The sequence below is a fragment of the Colius striatus genome, chromosome 3 (assembly GCF_028858725.1).
Source record: "Colius striatus isolate bColStr4 chromosome 3, bColStr4.1.hap1, whole genome shotgun sequence".
Lineage (NCBI taxonomy): Eukaryota > Metazoa > Chordata > Aves > Coliiformes > Coliidae > Colius > Colius striatus.
The window spans coordinates 34,614,625-34,629,389 of NC_084761.1; the positions used below are offsets into that span (position 1 = coordinate 34,614,625).

At 43.7% G+C, this 14,765-nt stretch overlaps 1 protein-coding gene across 2 annotated transcripts; it reads left to right on the forward strand.

The window, feature by feature from the left end:
• Positions 1-915: 915 nt before the first annotated feature.
• On the forward strand, positions 916-7,231 carry LSM6 (LSM6 homolog, U6 small nuclear RNA and mRNA degradation associated). Of its 2 annotated transcripts, none has more exons than XM_061993639.1 (4): positions 916-1,005; positions 2,266-2,378; positions 5,330-5,443; positions 7,060-7,231. In XM_061993639.1, exons 2-4 carry the CDS (start codon positions 2,285-2,287, stop codon positions 7,092-7,094), a joined length of 243 nt encoding a protein of 80 aa, XP_061849623.1. In that variant the 5' UTR covers positions 916-1,005; positions 2,266-2,284; the 3' UTR covers positions 7,095-7,231. The 2 variants fall into 2 exon arrangements, with proteins under 2 accessions (XP_061849623.1, XP_061849624.1); XM_061993640.1 differs by lacking the exon at positions 916-1,005 and adding an exon at positions 1,484-1,664.
• The last annotated feature ends 7,534 nt before the right edge of the window (positions 7,232-14,765 follow it).

A 14,765-nucleotide genomic window follows, 5' to 3' on the forward strand; every position in this document is an offset into this window, starting at 1 on the left:
AAAGAGCCAATAAACAACTCAGGAAGGAAAAGAGAACAGAAATCTGTGTTCTGAAAAGCCATAGCACATTTTCTTCACATCACGAGAAATAAGAGTTTCACCAAGATACTGAATTATAATGGAAGAATTAAAAACCAATCCAGTCTAGAAGCTTTCACAGCTGATTAGCTGCTGTCACAGTACTATATCCCTTTAAACAAAAAGTAATTTCCTGACATTAGGAGATAGCTGTGGGAAAATGGAAAAGACAGGGGAGAAGACAGGGAGAAGACGAAGACAAAAGTTCAGCTTCGTTTTGTGCTGTGTTCTTTCCAGGTAACATTTGAAAAAAAATCTTTCAGTGTTCACAAACTCATCTGTAAAATGAACCGAGTTCTGATAAGGACACCTGCACTGATGGGTGCCATGTGCTCGGTCACTTCTCCAACAAGGCCCATTTAAGAAGTCAAGATCAGTTTGGAATTAAGAGAACCTCATTATCGTAGAATATAGTTGTATATTGGATCATATACTCCTCCTATAAGAAATCGAGGAGACGTTATTGTGGGTGTAAGTACAAGCAAGCCATAAAACCACGCATCTCCGTGAAGAAGTCTGAGTTTATCCAAAGAAGAGTCCCACAGCTGAAGCCCTCGCAGCACAGCCTGGGGGATCTGGGGCACTCTCACGCCGCCACGGCGCTGCACCACCGTGCAGCCTTTCACAGACGCAGCGAGGGTGAAAGAACGCACACAAAACGCCGAGCTCGGGTGGCAAACGCTACCCAGTACACACCACGAGCCGCAACCTCCACCTGAACGTCGCCAGCGCTCGGGACCGCGGGCTGCCGCTCGCCCCGCCTCACGCCGCGCCAGGCCCCGCCCCAGACCCCGCCCGCACGCTTTGCCGCCCGGCGCGGTGTGTCCTCGCCGCCGCGCCGTAGCGGAGCGGGGCGGGTCGGGCCTCGTTGGGCGGGTGGGCGCGGGAGCGGCGAGAGCCGGGAAGGGGCGCGGGAGGCGGTCGCTGGTAAGTGAGAGAGTGCGCCTCAGCGGTGTCTGACCAGGCCACAAGGTCAGACACCAGGCCACAGCGGCTGGCACCAGGCCACAGGGAAGGGAAGGAAGTGTGGGCTGACCTGACCGGTAATGGCGGGGTGGCCGTCTGTTGCGGGCGGCGACCCCGGGTTTGGCTGCGTTTGAAACGCGCGGCGGTGGAGCTTCGCGCCGCGTCCGGGGCTTGTGTCGGCGATGGTCGGCAGAACACATTTCGCGCCGTTTCAGCTGGTTTTGAGCGCGCAGTTTTGTTGGCGGCGCGTAAAGCGAGAGAGCGTTTGCGTTGTGGCGAGTTGCTTAGCGGGGCGTGGAGAAGAGACGCAGCTGCCCAGCTCTGCGCGCTCGCTGCCCGGGAAAGCGCTGTGCCCCCAGCGGTGCCGAGCCGCGCGGTGCCAGCGGCGCGGGAGGCGTTGTGCGTGGCTCGGACAAGAAGCGACAGACCTCGCACGGCTACAGTCGCCGAAGGCAGTTGGCCACAGAACGCAAGCTGCAACAGGCTGGCACCGGGTGCCCGCGTTAGCGCCGTTTCTGTCATTGATGTGACGTGCAGAACAGCTGCTAGTTAGAGGGACATTAAGGCAGAGGTTAAGCACTACCGACTGAGAGAGGGTATGATACCAAACTGGGAGTGTGGTATGTATGCCACACTGAATTTTTAAGTTGCAGTATCTGTTCGTCTCTCTCTATGGCTTAAGCACAGGCTTTAGTTCTAAACTTGGCCTGACTTAACTGCTTTAAGTGAAGGCATACCCTTTCAAATCTATCCTTTGTTTCTGTTTATGAGCTGAGATCAAAAATCCTTCCCTCACTGTTCCAGCACAGACTTCTGTGTACAGAGCACATATTGGCTTTTCCTTCCACCCCCTAAAGATGTGAACCACTTACTAAGGCTTAGCTCTCCGACTTCAGTAAAACCATTTTGGCAAAAGGTGTAAAAGAGATGATGAGGCCTTTGGCCCTGTGGGAAGTTAACAAAATACAAAGCGTGATAAACAAGGATTCTTTTTAATGATTTCAGAAGTTATAAAAATGCTGAAGGGAATGTTTAATGCTGTGTTTCTGGAAGCTCTTGTCTCCCCACCTCCACCCTTAATGTTTTGCTTTTATGTCCTTCAGTATATTTTCCTATTGAAAATATTAAGAGTCGGTATTAATACTGCCTGACTGTGTAGAGTATTTGAAGACCATATATGAGCATGTTGCTTATCCCAAGTGTTTTCTCTTCTCTTCCCAGTTTACTAGAGAAGATCAAGATGAGTCTACGGAAGCAAACCCCTAGTGACTTCTTAAAACAAATAATTGGAAGGCCAGTTGTTGTAAAATTAAATTCTGGAGTTGATTATCGAGGTAAGTTGTGCATCTGTCTCCCACACTGAATAGAGTAGTTGTTTGGGGAGGCTGGAACAGGTGCATTGCTTTTGAAAAGCAAAACAATGTGATCCAGACCTTTGGAGTGTACAAATATAGATCTCAGAATGGTGGCATTAAAAATAGAAAATAATCTCTAGAGAAACTGATGAAAAGGAGGTTAATGGTGGATTTAGAGATTAAAATCACTTACCTAAATCATTAGTTTCCTTAGTCCCAGATGATTAGGCTGCAGTTTCGGGATGATTCTGAGTTTCTAAACTGATGTTTGTAAAGATTGGCTGGAATTACAATTCCTGAAATGGCCAGGCAGTCCTCTTTTTCACTGCAACCTGTGTTGGAGTGAACTTTTCTTCACCTTCCCATTCTCCAATTACTAGTATGGACCTTGGTCCAGAAAAGCTTCAAACAGTAAACTGTGCTATCAGTTGTAAACCTATTATTACATGACGGATAAAAGTTGTTTACATTATTGGTTAAAAAACTGCCTAGACACATGTGGGATCAAGACTCACAGATATATGTGAGAAAGTTCAGTGTGGCTTTTGCAGCTGTATGCCCAGTTCATTTTAACAGAGTCCAGTTTTATTCTAGAACACTTCAGCCTCTGTGTTTACCTTTGTACACAGAATATAGGATTAAATGGGATTTTTAACCAGTAAATTAAAATTCTCTGTCCAGTGAAATGTCCTGGTCCTGCTCCCATTAGGTTAATACTATCAGTTTCTCCAATTTTTTTTAGGATTATCCAAGTTTAATGAAAACTATCCTGTATCTTTGTCCTCTTGTGCCCAGTTTAGACATTTTATTCTGCCGTGACTTAAGCATTCTAATTCTGATACAGATCACTATTTCAGGTAGGTTTAATTCATTTGGCTCAGCACTTGAGAGGAGACTTGCTCATGCTATGACAAAGTATCCATGTATTATGACAGTTCTAAACTGTTCTTGTTCAGTGACAGAGCAAGCAGTGCCTTCTTGTCCCTTTCTGTTCCTCTTTGATTGTCTCTCAGCTGACAAAGTTTGCAGTCTGTAATTTCTTTCACAACCACATTGTCTGAGCATTTCGGGTGGGGTTGGCGGCTCTAAAACTTTGCTGCTTCTCATTGGTCTTCAGCCTCTCTAAGTTCTTTCTTGCAGGAGAATGTAGTGACAGCTCAATAAAGTCAATTAAAGCAAGTCTTCATTTACCTGAAGATACAAAAAGGCAAGGGCAAACCAGGTGTGGGTTTTGGATGCACTTTCCTTTTCTTTGAGAGTATTGGTTCCTTCTGCCTAGTAAGATCCAGTTTCTAGCTGCTGCCGATAAACTACTCTGCTTTCCCCTTGACAAAGCTACTTTAACGTGCCTGCCGTCAGACCTACCAGGAGTTGAACCGTGGTTCTTTTAAACACCCTTACTTGTTACTGGATTTTTTCCTTTTCCTGCCTTATTTCCCTCTGCTCTCTCTCCTTCCCACTTGATCTCATCCTGCAGTTAAAAACCTGTATACTGTGCTCATTGGAAAAATATGTTCTCTGCAGAAATGTCACCAACATTTGTAAAAACTGAGCATTAAAAAAGCCAGCATCTCAGGTTTTTGTTGCAGATCTGTTGAGATTCTCCCTCAAGGCTGTGTTACTGACTTAGTATCTATACCTCCCCCCACTGAGCCTAATACAAGTGTTGATGTCTAACTGTAAAACGTCTCAGTTTGCTGCCAAGTGCTGCACGCATCTAAGGGAAGAAGTTCTGGCAAAGTAATCCATGATAAATTAAGATATACAATTTCAGTATGTAGAGATGGGTACATACTTTAAAACATCTCTACATATAGATAAAACAGATAAAAGAGTAGCCAGGATGGACATTGACCATATTTAGTGTTATTGGCCTGAGAGTAAACACATGAAAGGAGGAAGAGTATGAAGCAACCATGAATACACTCTAGGAACAAAGAGTTGGAAAATACTTCATTTATGGCTTGTTGAGTGGTAGCTCAAGAAAATCGAGCGTCCAATTTTAATTTTGGACAAACTGTTTGGTTTTCTGTTGTTGCATGGAGCACTCAGGATTACTGAAATGAAAAAGACTTCCGACTTTGGTTTGGTTTGGATTCTTTGACATTTCTTGGATTTCTTGACACTTTGTGAGCAGTCAGTTTTTCCCATTTGTGTGAATAGCACAAAGGAAAATAATAAACCTCAGACCATAACAAGTTGGCAGGAGAACTTGAATTCCTAATTATTTAATGGAAGATATTGCAGGAACACTTCTGAAAAATTAGAATGTTTCCTAGAGGAGGATTCTCAGGCTGCAGTTTTCTTCTCCTTCCCAAGAACAGACAATACGCTATATTACAGTGAATTAGATGTTTTTCAAAGAGATAGGGGGAAAAATTGTGTGTGTGTGTATGTGTGTGTGCAAGGATGAAGCTGGGAAAACACACATGCAAGATGGAGTTAATTATGCACATAAAACACCTGATAAAAAACTGTAGTAAATAACAATGGCAGTGCAGCCATTGCTTGTCTAGATCTATAAAAAGAAATATGAAAAAGTGCGGATGGTGTCCTGCATGAAAATGCTACCTAGTTACATTTAATGCCACAGGTTCTTTTCAGGTATGTGGCGTAAAACAGAAGTGAGAAGAGACAACTTAAACTTTCACAGTGTAAATTGTCAGTCTTTTGAAAGTTGTTCCTTAATTGCTTCTTTGCCTCACCCACCGTCAACTGACAAAGTTGCTACTGCAGTGCCAGGGATTCCTCACTTCCAAGTTAATTCTTTGAAGACTATTCTGATCTACTGACTCATCTAGCCAAGCTTGGGCTTTTCGTTTAAGAAAATAGAGGTGGTTTCTTTCAGTGCTATTGAAACACCATGCATTTGTATTTGTTTTTAAATAGTTTTTACCTGATTCGCTTTTAAACTCTCACCGTCTCTTCAGGTGTCCTGGCTTGTCTGGATGGGTATATGAATATAGCTCTGGAACAGACTGAAGAATATGTAAATGGACAGTTAAAGAACAAGTATGGAGATGCCTTTATCCGAGGAAATAATGGTAACTCCTCCCCTGCACGTTACTGTTCATTACAAGATTGTGTTTTGCTATTTACTTTACATTTGAGGAGGGGCTGAGGTGTAAGCAAGCTGCATGTATTAGTTCTGAGCTTTCTTGGAAATGTTAACATCTTTACTTTTTACAGTTTCACTTTTCAGTGTGTGTGCTTCTCTACATTTCTGTGTCCCTTTTGCCTCTAAACTTGCAGTTCTTTTAGAGAAGCATGCTCATGTCTAACCTTCCTTAGAGTTTATTTCTTGTCATTTGACAGGTTCACTCTTTTGCTCTTTCTGCCTGCTTAGATGGCCTCTGCTCCATAGCAATTTGTATTTTGCTAGGCAGACTGCTGCATCAATTTATGCTACAGTACAGATATTGATAACACTAATATTTTCTTGTAATGCCGTTGTCCAGGCCTGAATGAATGCTGTTCATTAGTACTGAAGGCTGTTTTCCTCTTCACGAGTTAAGATTTTACCAACAGTCGCAAAAATCACTTGTACTTTTACCGTTGAGCCTTTGAATATCCCAGGGCAGTAGGTGTTAGTGCACTTCAAGGACGATCCCAGGCTGCTGAAATGACTCTGTGGTATCAGTGAGGCTGTAACAGCAGGACATGCCAGGGAGGAGAGTATCTAAAAATAGAAAAGGTTTGCAAGCCAGATGTGAAGAGATTTGTAGAGAAGGTGAATGAAGCAGAGTTTGACCAAGTTACTTGAGAAGAAAATGGAGCACAGGAAGGAGAAGAGGGAATGGAAAGAAACCAGAACTAAATCCTGTGTTACAAAAAGAGTCAAAGAGAACATAGCACCAGAGCGTTTAGAGATGAGAAATAATCCTTGAATAAGGCCAAATGCCTTCTGCAAGGGATTTGGATTACCATGCTAAGGAGTGTGGTGACATTGCAGCTGGAGAATCAATTATGGAAATAAGAATTACAGAATCACGGAATCTTAAGGGTTGGAAGGGGACCTCACAGGTCCCTTCTAGTCCACCCCCCCAGCCAGAGCAGGGCCAGATAGAGTAGGTCACACAGGAAAAAGGACCTAGGATAAAAGTTCTAACACATGGATGAGAGGCAGGAGGCCTCCTCAGGAGGAAGCTGAGCCTAGAACTCAACACCCCAGCTTTAGGCGCACAATGCAGTTTCATGTCATGCGTGGATCAATTCTGGAGTTGTCCCAGTCAGGCAGGGAGAAGATGTCTGCTGCTTCACATGTAACCATTAACTTTGACTTAACAGCTTGCCATTTCCAGCTTTTGTTGAAAGATCATTGTATTGGTGTCTGACACCTGTAATTCTGCTGCTTAGAAACTCTCTTGTGCTTCCCTCAGTAATGCTACAGGGTACCTGGCTTTATTCTCCCTCTGTTCAGCCTGCATCTGCTGGAGTGCAGTTTGGCTATAAATACTGAACCAAAGCAATACATGATGTGTAAATTCGAGAGCATTTCTTGAAACTTGGACTTCAAAGTTTCCCAACCTCATTTGTGCTGAATGGGATTCATTACACTGGTGTTTTACAAGCCATGGAAATAAGATGGTTTAGATAGACAGGCTTCGGCACGTAATTTACAAGGGCCCTCCTAAGTGTGCTGCTTTCTTCTTTTCCACAGTATTGTACATAAGTACACAGAAGAGGAGGATGTGAAGATGCCCGAAGGAGGTTGTTTTGTACTTGTGAAACTCTTCAAAGTGATGAGCCCTATTTGAATTGTAGTTAGTAATCCACAGGTGAAATACACAAGTGTTTAAATATTTTTTTTTAATAAATGTAAATCACTGTAAGCTTCCTGAATGTTTTTGTTTCAAAAGATTGCTTCATTACACTGTACAGAAAAAAAATAAAAGAGGACCGTGCAATAGTGCTGCAAGACTAATTCAAAGCAACAGCTCGTTTAATTATGCTAACAGTTACAGAAATACTGACTGGAAGGTAAGCAGGCCTGGAGTAATTGCAAGTCACAGCCCCATATTGATGGCAAAACAATAGTTTAACTGATGTTGGGAAGAGAAATGCTAATGTTTTGGTGACAGTGACCTGTCCCTTTTGGAAAACATAGGGTCAGCTTTAAATGCCAGTCTAAGTAAAAGTCAGCAGGTAAAATTCAGCTATCCCAAAAAAATCCTGAATTGTGGATTGAATCAAGGGATGTAACAGTGACACTTCAACCATTAAGGGTGGGGAGGAATTGAATCAATTAGAAGAAAAGCCCGAAGGGTGAAAATAAAGTTTTGTGCCGTCTAGGAAGTCAGTCAGAGGTGAAAAGCAGTCCGTCCTATGTCAGCACAGCTAGGAGCTGCTTCACCTCCTGCCTCTGTACCCCTCACCTTACCTCAGCTTGCAGTTACCTTTTTTTCCTGCATCCCTACCAAATACAATGGACTTCAATAAAAAGCAAATATAAATATAATGTAAATATAAAAACAGGCTAGGGATCTAAAAGCTTTTGTAAACATGGCCTATGTATCCTCTGCAAACAGTTCACTCTTTCTCCTGTCCACTTCCCCCCCTCAGCCTAGTACCATGTATATATTCTTTCTCTATGTGCTAGACAGAAATAAAAACAAATACATTAAACTTATAGTATGGGATATGCACTAGTGAGGGGGAACCTCTGCCTAGGCAACAGGATCAGAACTTGTTTGTTTATATGTTACATCAATGCTTCTCAATAATCAAAGCCCTGTGAGTAAATCCAGCTCAGTTTTACATGGAGATGTAGACCAATTAATAAATTATCTTTTCTCCTTTTACATGCAGACAGCCAAGAAAAAAACAAAAAACAAAGCAAAACCTTAATGTTCAGCTACTTCTTAGTCTATGTGTTACTGCACTTAACATCCAGATCATAGAAACATAGAATGGTAGGGGTTGGAAGAGACCTTTAGAGATCATCTAGTCCAACCCTCCTGCAGAAGCAGGTTCACCTAGATCAGGTCACATAGGTACATGTCCAGGCAGGTCTTGAAGACCTCCAAGGAAGGAGACTGCTCAACCTTCCCGGGCAGTCTGTTCCACTACTCCATCACCCTCAAGGTAAAATAGTTTTTTCTTATATTTAAATGGAACTTTTTTGCGTTCCAATTTCATCCCATTAGCCCTTGTCCTGTTGCTAGATACAACAGAAAAAAGGGTTGTCCCAACCTCCTGACACCCACCATTTAGATATTTGTATATATTAATGAGATCCCCCTTCAGTCTCCTCTTCTCCAGACTAAACAGTCCCAGTTCCCACAGCCTTTCCTCATAAGGAAGATGCTCCAGTCCCCTGATAATCTTGGTGACCCTGTGCTGGACTCTCTCCAGAAGTTCCTTGTCCCTCTTGAGCTGAGGAGCTCAGAACTAGACACAGTACTCTAGATGGGGCCTCAGCAGGGCAGAGTAAAGAGGCAGAAGAACCTCCCTTGACCTGCTGGCCACACTCTTCTTGATGCATCCCAGGATGCCATTGGCCTTCTTGGCCATGAGGGCACATTGCTGGCTCATATTTAGCTTATTATCAACCAGGACTCCCAGGTCTCTCTCTGCAGAGCTGCTCTTCAGCAATCAACCCCGAGCCCGTACTGGTGCATGGGGTTGTTCCTTCCCAGATGCAGGACTCTGCACTTGTCCTTGTTGAACCTCATGAGGTTCCTCTCTGCCCAAGTCTCAAGCCAGTCGAGATCCCGCCAAGTGGCAGATACTCAGAATGTTTTGTTTTTTCTCAAGACAAAATTTTAAGTTAGGGTAATGTACCTATTAGCTATTTAGCTAGTTTTTAAATGAGTTTTCTGAAGCCCTGCTTTATTCTTTGGGCCTTTTTTACTGCCTCTAGGAAACAAAAACAGTTGTGGATGGATAAACACAAGGTAATTGTGTGCATGCAACATTGGCCCATACTTTTCAAGTAGCTCTAATGCAAGCAGGGAATAGTAACATTCCAGTTATCCAAGGGAGAGAATGTAGGTTGCAATTTTTTTTAAGATCAAGGAATAATTGTAAATTATTTTGCAATCAGTAGTTAGGCTTTGCACATTAAACACTTCACAAGCCATTACAGAACACAGAAGTAGAGATGGTACTTTATAATATCCTTCAATAATACATCATTTTCTGACAAGGGTTGAAAAGGGTCCAGGATATAAGTACAAATCACATTGGTGCTGTTCTGTGACTTCTTTTTAAAAAAGAAGCTGTACCTTCAGGTGCAGCTTGCAGTTTCTGATTTGTTTTGCCATCTATGTGCAGCTAGCACATTACTCTGTGCTTTCATTCCTGGAGACTCTGGGTTTCGTGTTTTATTTTGTTCTTATTTAATTTTAATATGGTCTTATTTTTTTTCTTCCCTTTCTTCATCACCTTTCTCCCTGTCTCCACCCACGCCACCTATGGCAACACATTATGCACAGACTTTAATTTGCTCTTGGGTGTTTGCATTGCTAATGTTTTACCAGCAGTTCTGTTTCTACAAGACTAGTTCTAGAACATTTTTCAGTTGTGATCTGCTACCTCGGTTATCTCATCACATACTAAACTCTGAACTTAGAAACTACTGCATAGTTTATGTGTTGAGGGGGGTTTTTTAATGTATTCCAGATCATGAAGTCACTATTTACTATCTGAAGTAGATGTGGAAATTTGCATTGAAGATTAGCTGTTATAATTTATATTCAAATTTCAAAAGTAGGTAAAGAAATCAAACACTTCAACCTCACAATCACTGACCTTTATGTACTTTTTACGAGAGTTTTCTCCCCCTTAATTCAATTTTGAGCCCTTAACATTTAAATCAAGTGAACATTTAACCTTGACTTCAATTAGGCAGTCCACTGTAGTCTGTTTTGAGTTAGATAAAACATTCGTCTTGGATTTATTTTACTTGTGGTTTAGATTTTGTTTTTACTTACTATATTCTGTAGGACAACAAACCAGTGCCAGGTGAGTCTGATACCGGCCAGACAGCTTTTAGAATAGTGCATGGAATGCTATCCAAAGTTTAAGGTGAATCATCCCATTATGTGTATGTAAACTTCGAAGCAGAACAGTGCATTTCACAAACTCTTAATGTATAAAAATGACAAGCTTATTTGTCAGATCTTTATGCCATTGGGAGATAGAAACACAATAGATCTTCACACACAAAAGACTGTATTAGATACTCATGCTCTTGTCCTTCATGTTATTTCACCATATCCTAATGCTCTTCCTCTAGTATGTGTGCATAAAATGGTTTTGCTTGTGGATCAAGCAAAATCTAGATCAGGACTGGCAATGAAACACTCTTTGAGCAGCTAAAAGTGCTTGTCCATCTCTTACCTTAGAAGAATGCACTCAAAATCATTGAATCATAGAATTACAGAATGGTAGGGGTTGGAAGGGACCTTTACAGATCATCTAGTCCAACCCCCTGCAGAAGCAGGTCCACCTAGATCAGGTCACACAGGAACATGTCCAGGCAGGTCTTGAAGACCTCCAAAGAAGGAGACTCCACAACCTCCCTGGGCAAACTTAAGAACTGAGGAATAATTGAAATTCAAATACTAAAGCTGAATTCACATACATAGCATTTTTGTGCTCTGGGATGACTTCATGAATCCAAGGCCGTTTGACCGCTACCCCACCCCCCCTCCAAGCATTCAGTTCGCAGACAACCTCTAGGAGGGGCAGTAACTGGATTTGCTACATCCCCACATCCAATGTAAATTTCTTGCACTTGAAAAGCCAAACTAAGCCACATCCCATTAACCAGAAATATCTGGGAGCAGTAGTACAGCATATCCTGTGGAAACAAGAGAAAGTATGGCTGGAAAAAAGGAGGCAAGTACTCATTGCATGGTGGGGCAATCAGAACCAGCTTACTACTCAAGCCTGCAGTGCCCTGGAGTGCCCATATACAAAGAGAGCAGAGCATGCTAGGAAAGTTTTGCTTTAAAGGTATACACTGATCACCACTCAGTTATACAATTTGTTGCCACCTGGTTCCTAGTTCAAATGGAACGTGAGGAAAACCACTCATTTATTTGTGTTCTGTCTTTTTCATGATGTTACAATGACAAAACACCTACCCAGAACCATTCTGGGTGCAACTTGCCCATTACCTCCTAAGATTCTTACCCAGCCCCAAAGGCCAGCTGTGCCCCACAGCTGCAGGTTTTGGCTATGTCGTTCACAGGAGTTAGGAAAACATGAAAGCATTTGCAGCGTGGCAGCCTTTGAACATTTGACCCGTGGTACCAAAGCAACACCTGACCTTAAGTCTGCCAACCTGTGCCCATGGCCAGCTCCAGCCCCACACTGGTTTGGAAAGCGAACAGATTGGAGCCAGCCGTTTCCAAATGCCAGGTTCCTGTGCCAAACTGTTCTCAGCGGTTGAGAAATCAGATGGGAGGAGGCTTTTCCTGAGCTGCTACATTGATCCTGAGCAAGAGACCCTTGATTATTTAGGAGTCAGTGATCCCCACAGCAGCCTGGGGCGGGGCTGGGCTGCGTGCTGGATACAGCTTTCAGTTCTCCCTTGGGTCACATGGACCCCTTGGCTGCAGGAAACCTCCCCCAGCTCATCGTAACAGTGAAGCTGGTGGTCATCTCCCACTCTACACCCTGACCGCACCACCTACCTGGCCTTGCCTTTATCAAACAGGGCAGCAACATGTTGGTCATGGGAACATCCTTTAGAAACAGGGTTGTTTTCTCCCTAGAAAATTGTAAACTAGCTGATGCAATGAAGAGAGGGAGCTGCTCTCCACGGATGGGGCTGCATCTGCTCCGTGCAGCATGCTATGGGAAAATCCATCTGCACTTCATCCAATGTTACGTGACTGAGGTACCTGCCATCTGAAGGGATGTACAATTTACATGCTGTCTTCCCTGTCTTAGACTTGTTAAAGCAGTCATTAAGCTCTTTGTTGCTAAGCCGTCCTTACTGAGATCCAGACAGGGCCCCGCACCATCTCTGTCTCCTCAACCCCCTCTGGTAGTACAGAGCAGCTGCAAAATAAAATAAAAGGTGGCTTGGGTTTGGGTTTTTTTTTGGCTGAATTTGTAAGGGAAGGAGGCTCACATTGTACATTATGTGTGTGTGTATGTGTCAGTTCATTCCCAGCAGTAACGTTTGAATCTACTGTCACACTTCAGTAAGTCTGACAGAGGCATAGCAAGGCTATTCTGCTGGATAGAAATGGAAGGACCTGTGGGTACTTCTGCCAACCTTCTGCCTAACTAGATGCCAGAGAATCAGCCTCTTTTCCCTGGTCCCCTCAAACACAGAGCCGCAGCCATGCACATCTAAACCCTGAGATGCCAGTTTGTAGGCCCTGATCTCCCAGGGGGGCTACCATAGGGTTTTACTGATCTCCTACTGTGGGTTTCTATCTGCTCTTCTCACAGCTGGCTACTGCTCTTTGTTTGAAAGATAACATAAAATATTCCTAAATAAGATAGTGCTGACAGGTTTTTTTTTGTTTAATGGCCACTTCCTTGTGATCTGGACTCAACTGACTCTTGCCACCACCACTTGATGAACCTGCCCACTCTTCCCAAAAGTGTTCACAGGACTCAGATGGCCACTAGCTGGCTGGGAAGGACTTCTAACTCATTGTAACACATTATCTTGCAGTAGTAAGCCATTTCTCAACCTGTCAACGAAGCAACTAGCTTGTTCTTGAGTGTCAATTCTGGGTTGCTTATGTCTATGCCCATATTACATGCTGACCTCCACTGCACCTCCTCCACATCTGTGTTCCCTGCTGTGCCCTGATAATGTCGACATGTAGAAGCAATCTGCAAGAACAAGAGTTTCTGCAGCAAAGAGCCTGCAATGCTACTGGGGTTTATAATCCTGTGTGCTCTGACTCTGTTGATGAAATGTCAAGTTATATGCTTTATAGTCTATCTTAATTATCAAGCCGTTACACAGCATACAGAGTTTCCCCTAGTGCTAGTTTTAAATCCCAACCGTGGGTTGTTTGGTTTTTGGGGTATTTTTTTCCCTTCTAATAATCCCCAAGTACTGCTGAGAAAACAATAGTCAGGGTGCAAGTTGCCTCATGTCCATTCTCTTTGCCGGCTTCCTACTAACAAAGAAGTTTCTAACGAAAAAAAGCAACCCTCTCTCCAGTGACAGCAGTGCCACGTGGTCTTTTCGTGTCTCTCTGGGCCTCATCATCAGGGTGATACACAGAGCTTGGCTGAGCTCAAGTGACGCCAGCAGGTCAAAGCTCTGGCCAGAGAAGGCTGAGGCAATGCTATCCTGGTGAGTGATGCAACCAGGGGCTATGGAGAGGGCTATATTTCTTATTTGAAACATCTGCCTGTCACTTAGTGTTCAAACATGCAGTTCAAGGCTGCTAGTAGGTGCTTGTGTCATGGTAATGACTGTGACAGGCTTTTTCCATCATCTCTTAAGGAGGAGGTGGTTGTGACATTTGGTTTGAGTGCTGCTTTGAAGCCACTGAGTTGCTCTGTTGGAGAGCAGGCAGCAAAGATGAACTCTGCATAAGACTGTGTTTCAGATCAGCCCCAGAATTAACAGTGTCCAGGCAGCACTGTGTGGCGTTCCTGTGCTCTTACAGATGGGCTGGGTCTCATTCGTTTGAAGCTCCTCTGCCTCCTCCCCCATGGCTGTGCACAGAGCTCCAGGGAGCAGCCAACATGGCTGTTTCAGGGCCTGCACCCTCCTGCTTTTGCCTACGTTTCAGGTGGAAGCCAGTAGAGAAATGCCAGAACAGCTGTGACACATTTGGCATTTCCCCTGCAGGTTGTCAGAGGTCTGGAGCTGCTGCTTTATTACAATGGAATTATAAGCAAGGGATAGTTTAGTTTGGGAATAAGATAGTAAGGAAAAGTCATGAGACTAGCTAATTTCAAGAAAGGATCAGTCATTAATATAGCAAAAAGGTACTCTCTTTTGTATCTAAAGTATGGGCAATTACAGACTGGAATGGAAGCAGTCATGCAAACTCTTCCTCCCTTCCCCTGAACTACTGTCTGCTTCCACTGCCAAAGAAAAAGATAAGACTTGCATTATATCTTGATATTCAGTGACTATAAGGCCGATTTCAAATGCAGAGAAGAGCAGGCTGCTGAGTGCACAGTAACACCAGTTTTCAAACTTTCAGACCAGCTGAATAGATGAGAGCTGGGCTGTCAGTGACAGTACCTCAGCGCCAGCCCAGCATCTTGTTTCACTTCTGAAGGACAGGCTGTAGAGCAGGGCAAGCTGATGAGGACAGCACTAATAATGGGATGTTTGTGAGCCTGCCTCCAGTTTTCGGGGGATGTCTGTTGCAGATGTCACCACAGTGCCCACTCCAGACAAACTCCCACACCGGTCAGACCCCA

What these genes read in the sequence shown, in the direction of transcription:
- LSM6 (XM_061993639.1), top strand. Translation starts at nt 2,285, where the DNA reads ATGAGTCTACGGAAGCAAACCCCTAGTGACTTCTTAAAACAAATAATT. An exon ending in TTCTGGAGTTGATTATCGAG is followed by an intron (nt 2,379 to 5,329) that starts GTAAGTTGTGCA and finishes CCGTCTCTTCAG; the next exon opens with GTGTCCTGGCTTGTCTGGAT. An exon ending in CTTTATCCGAGGAAATAATG is followed by an intron (nt 5,444 to 7,059) that starts GTAACTCCTCCC and finishes TCTTTTCCACAG; the next exon opens with TATTGTACATAAGTACACAG.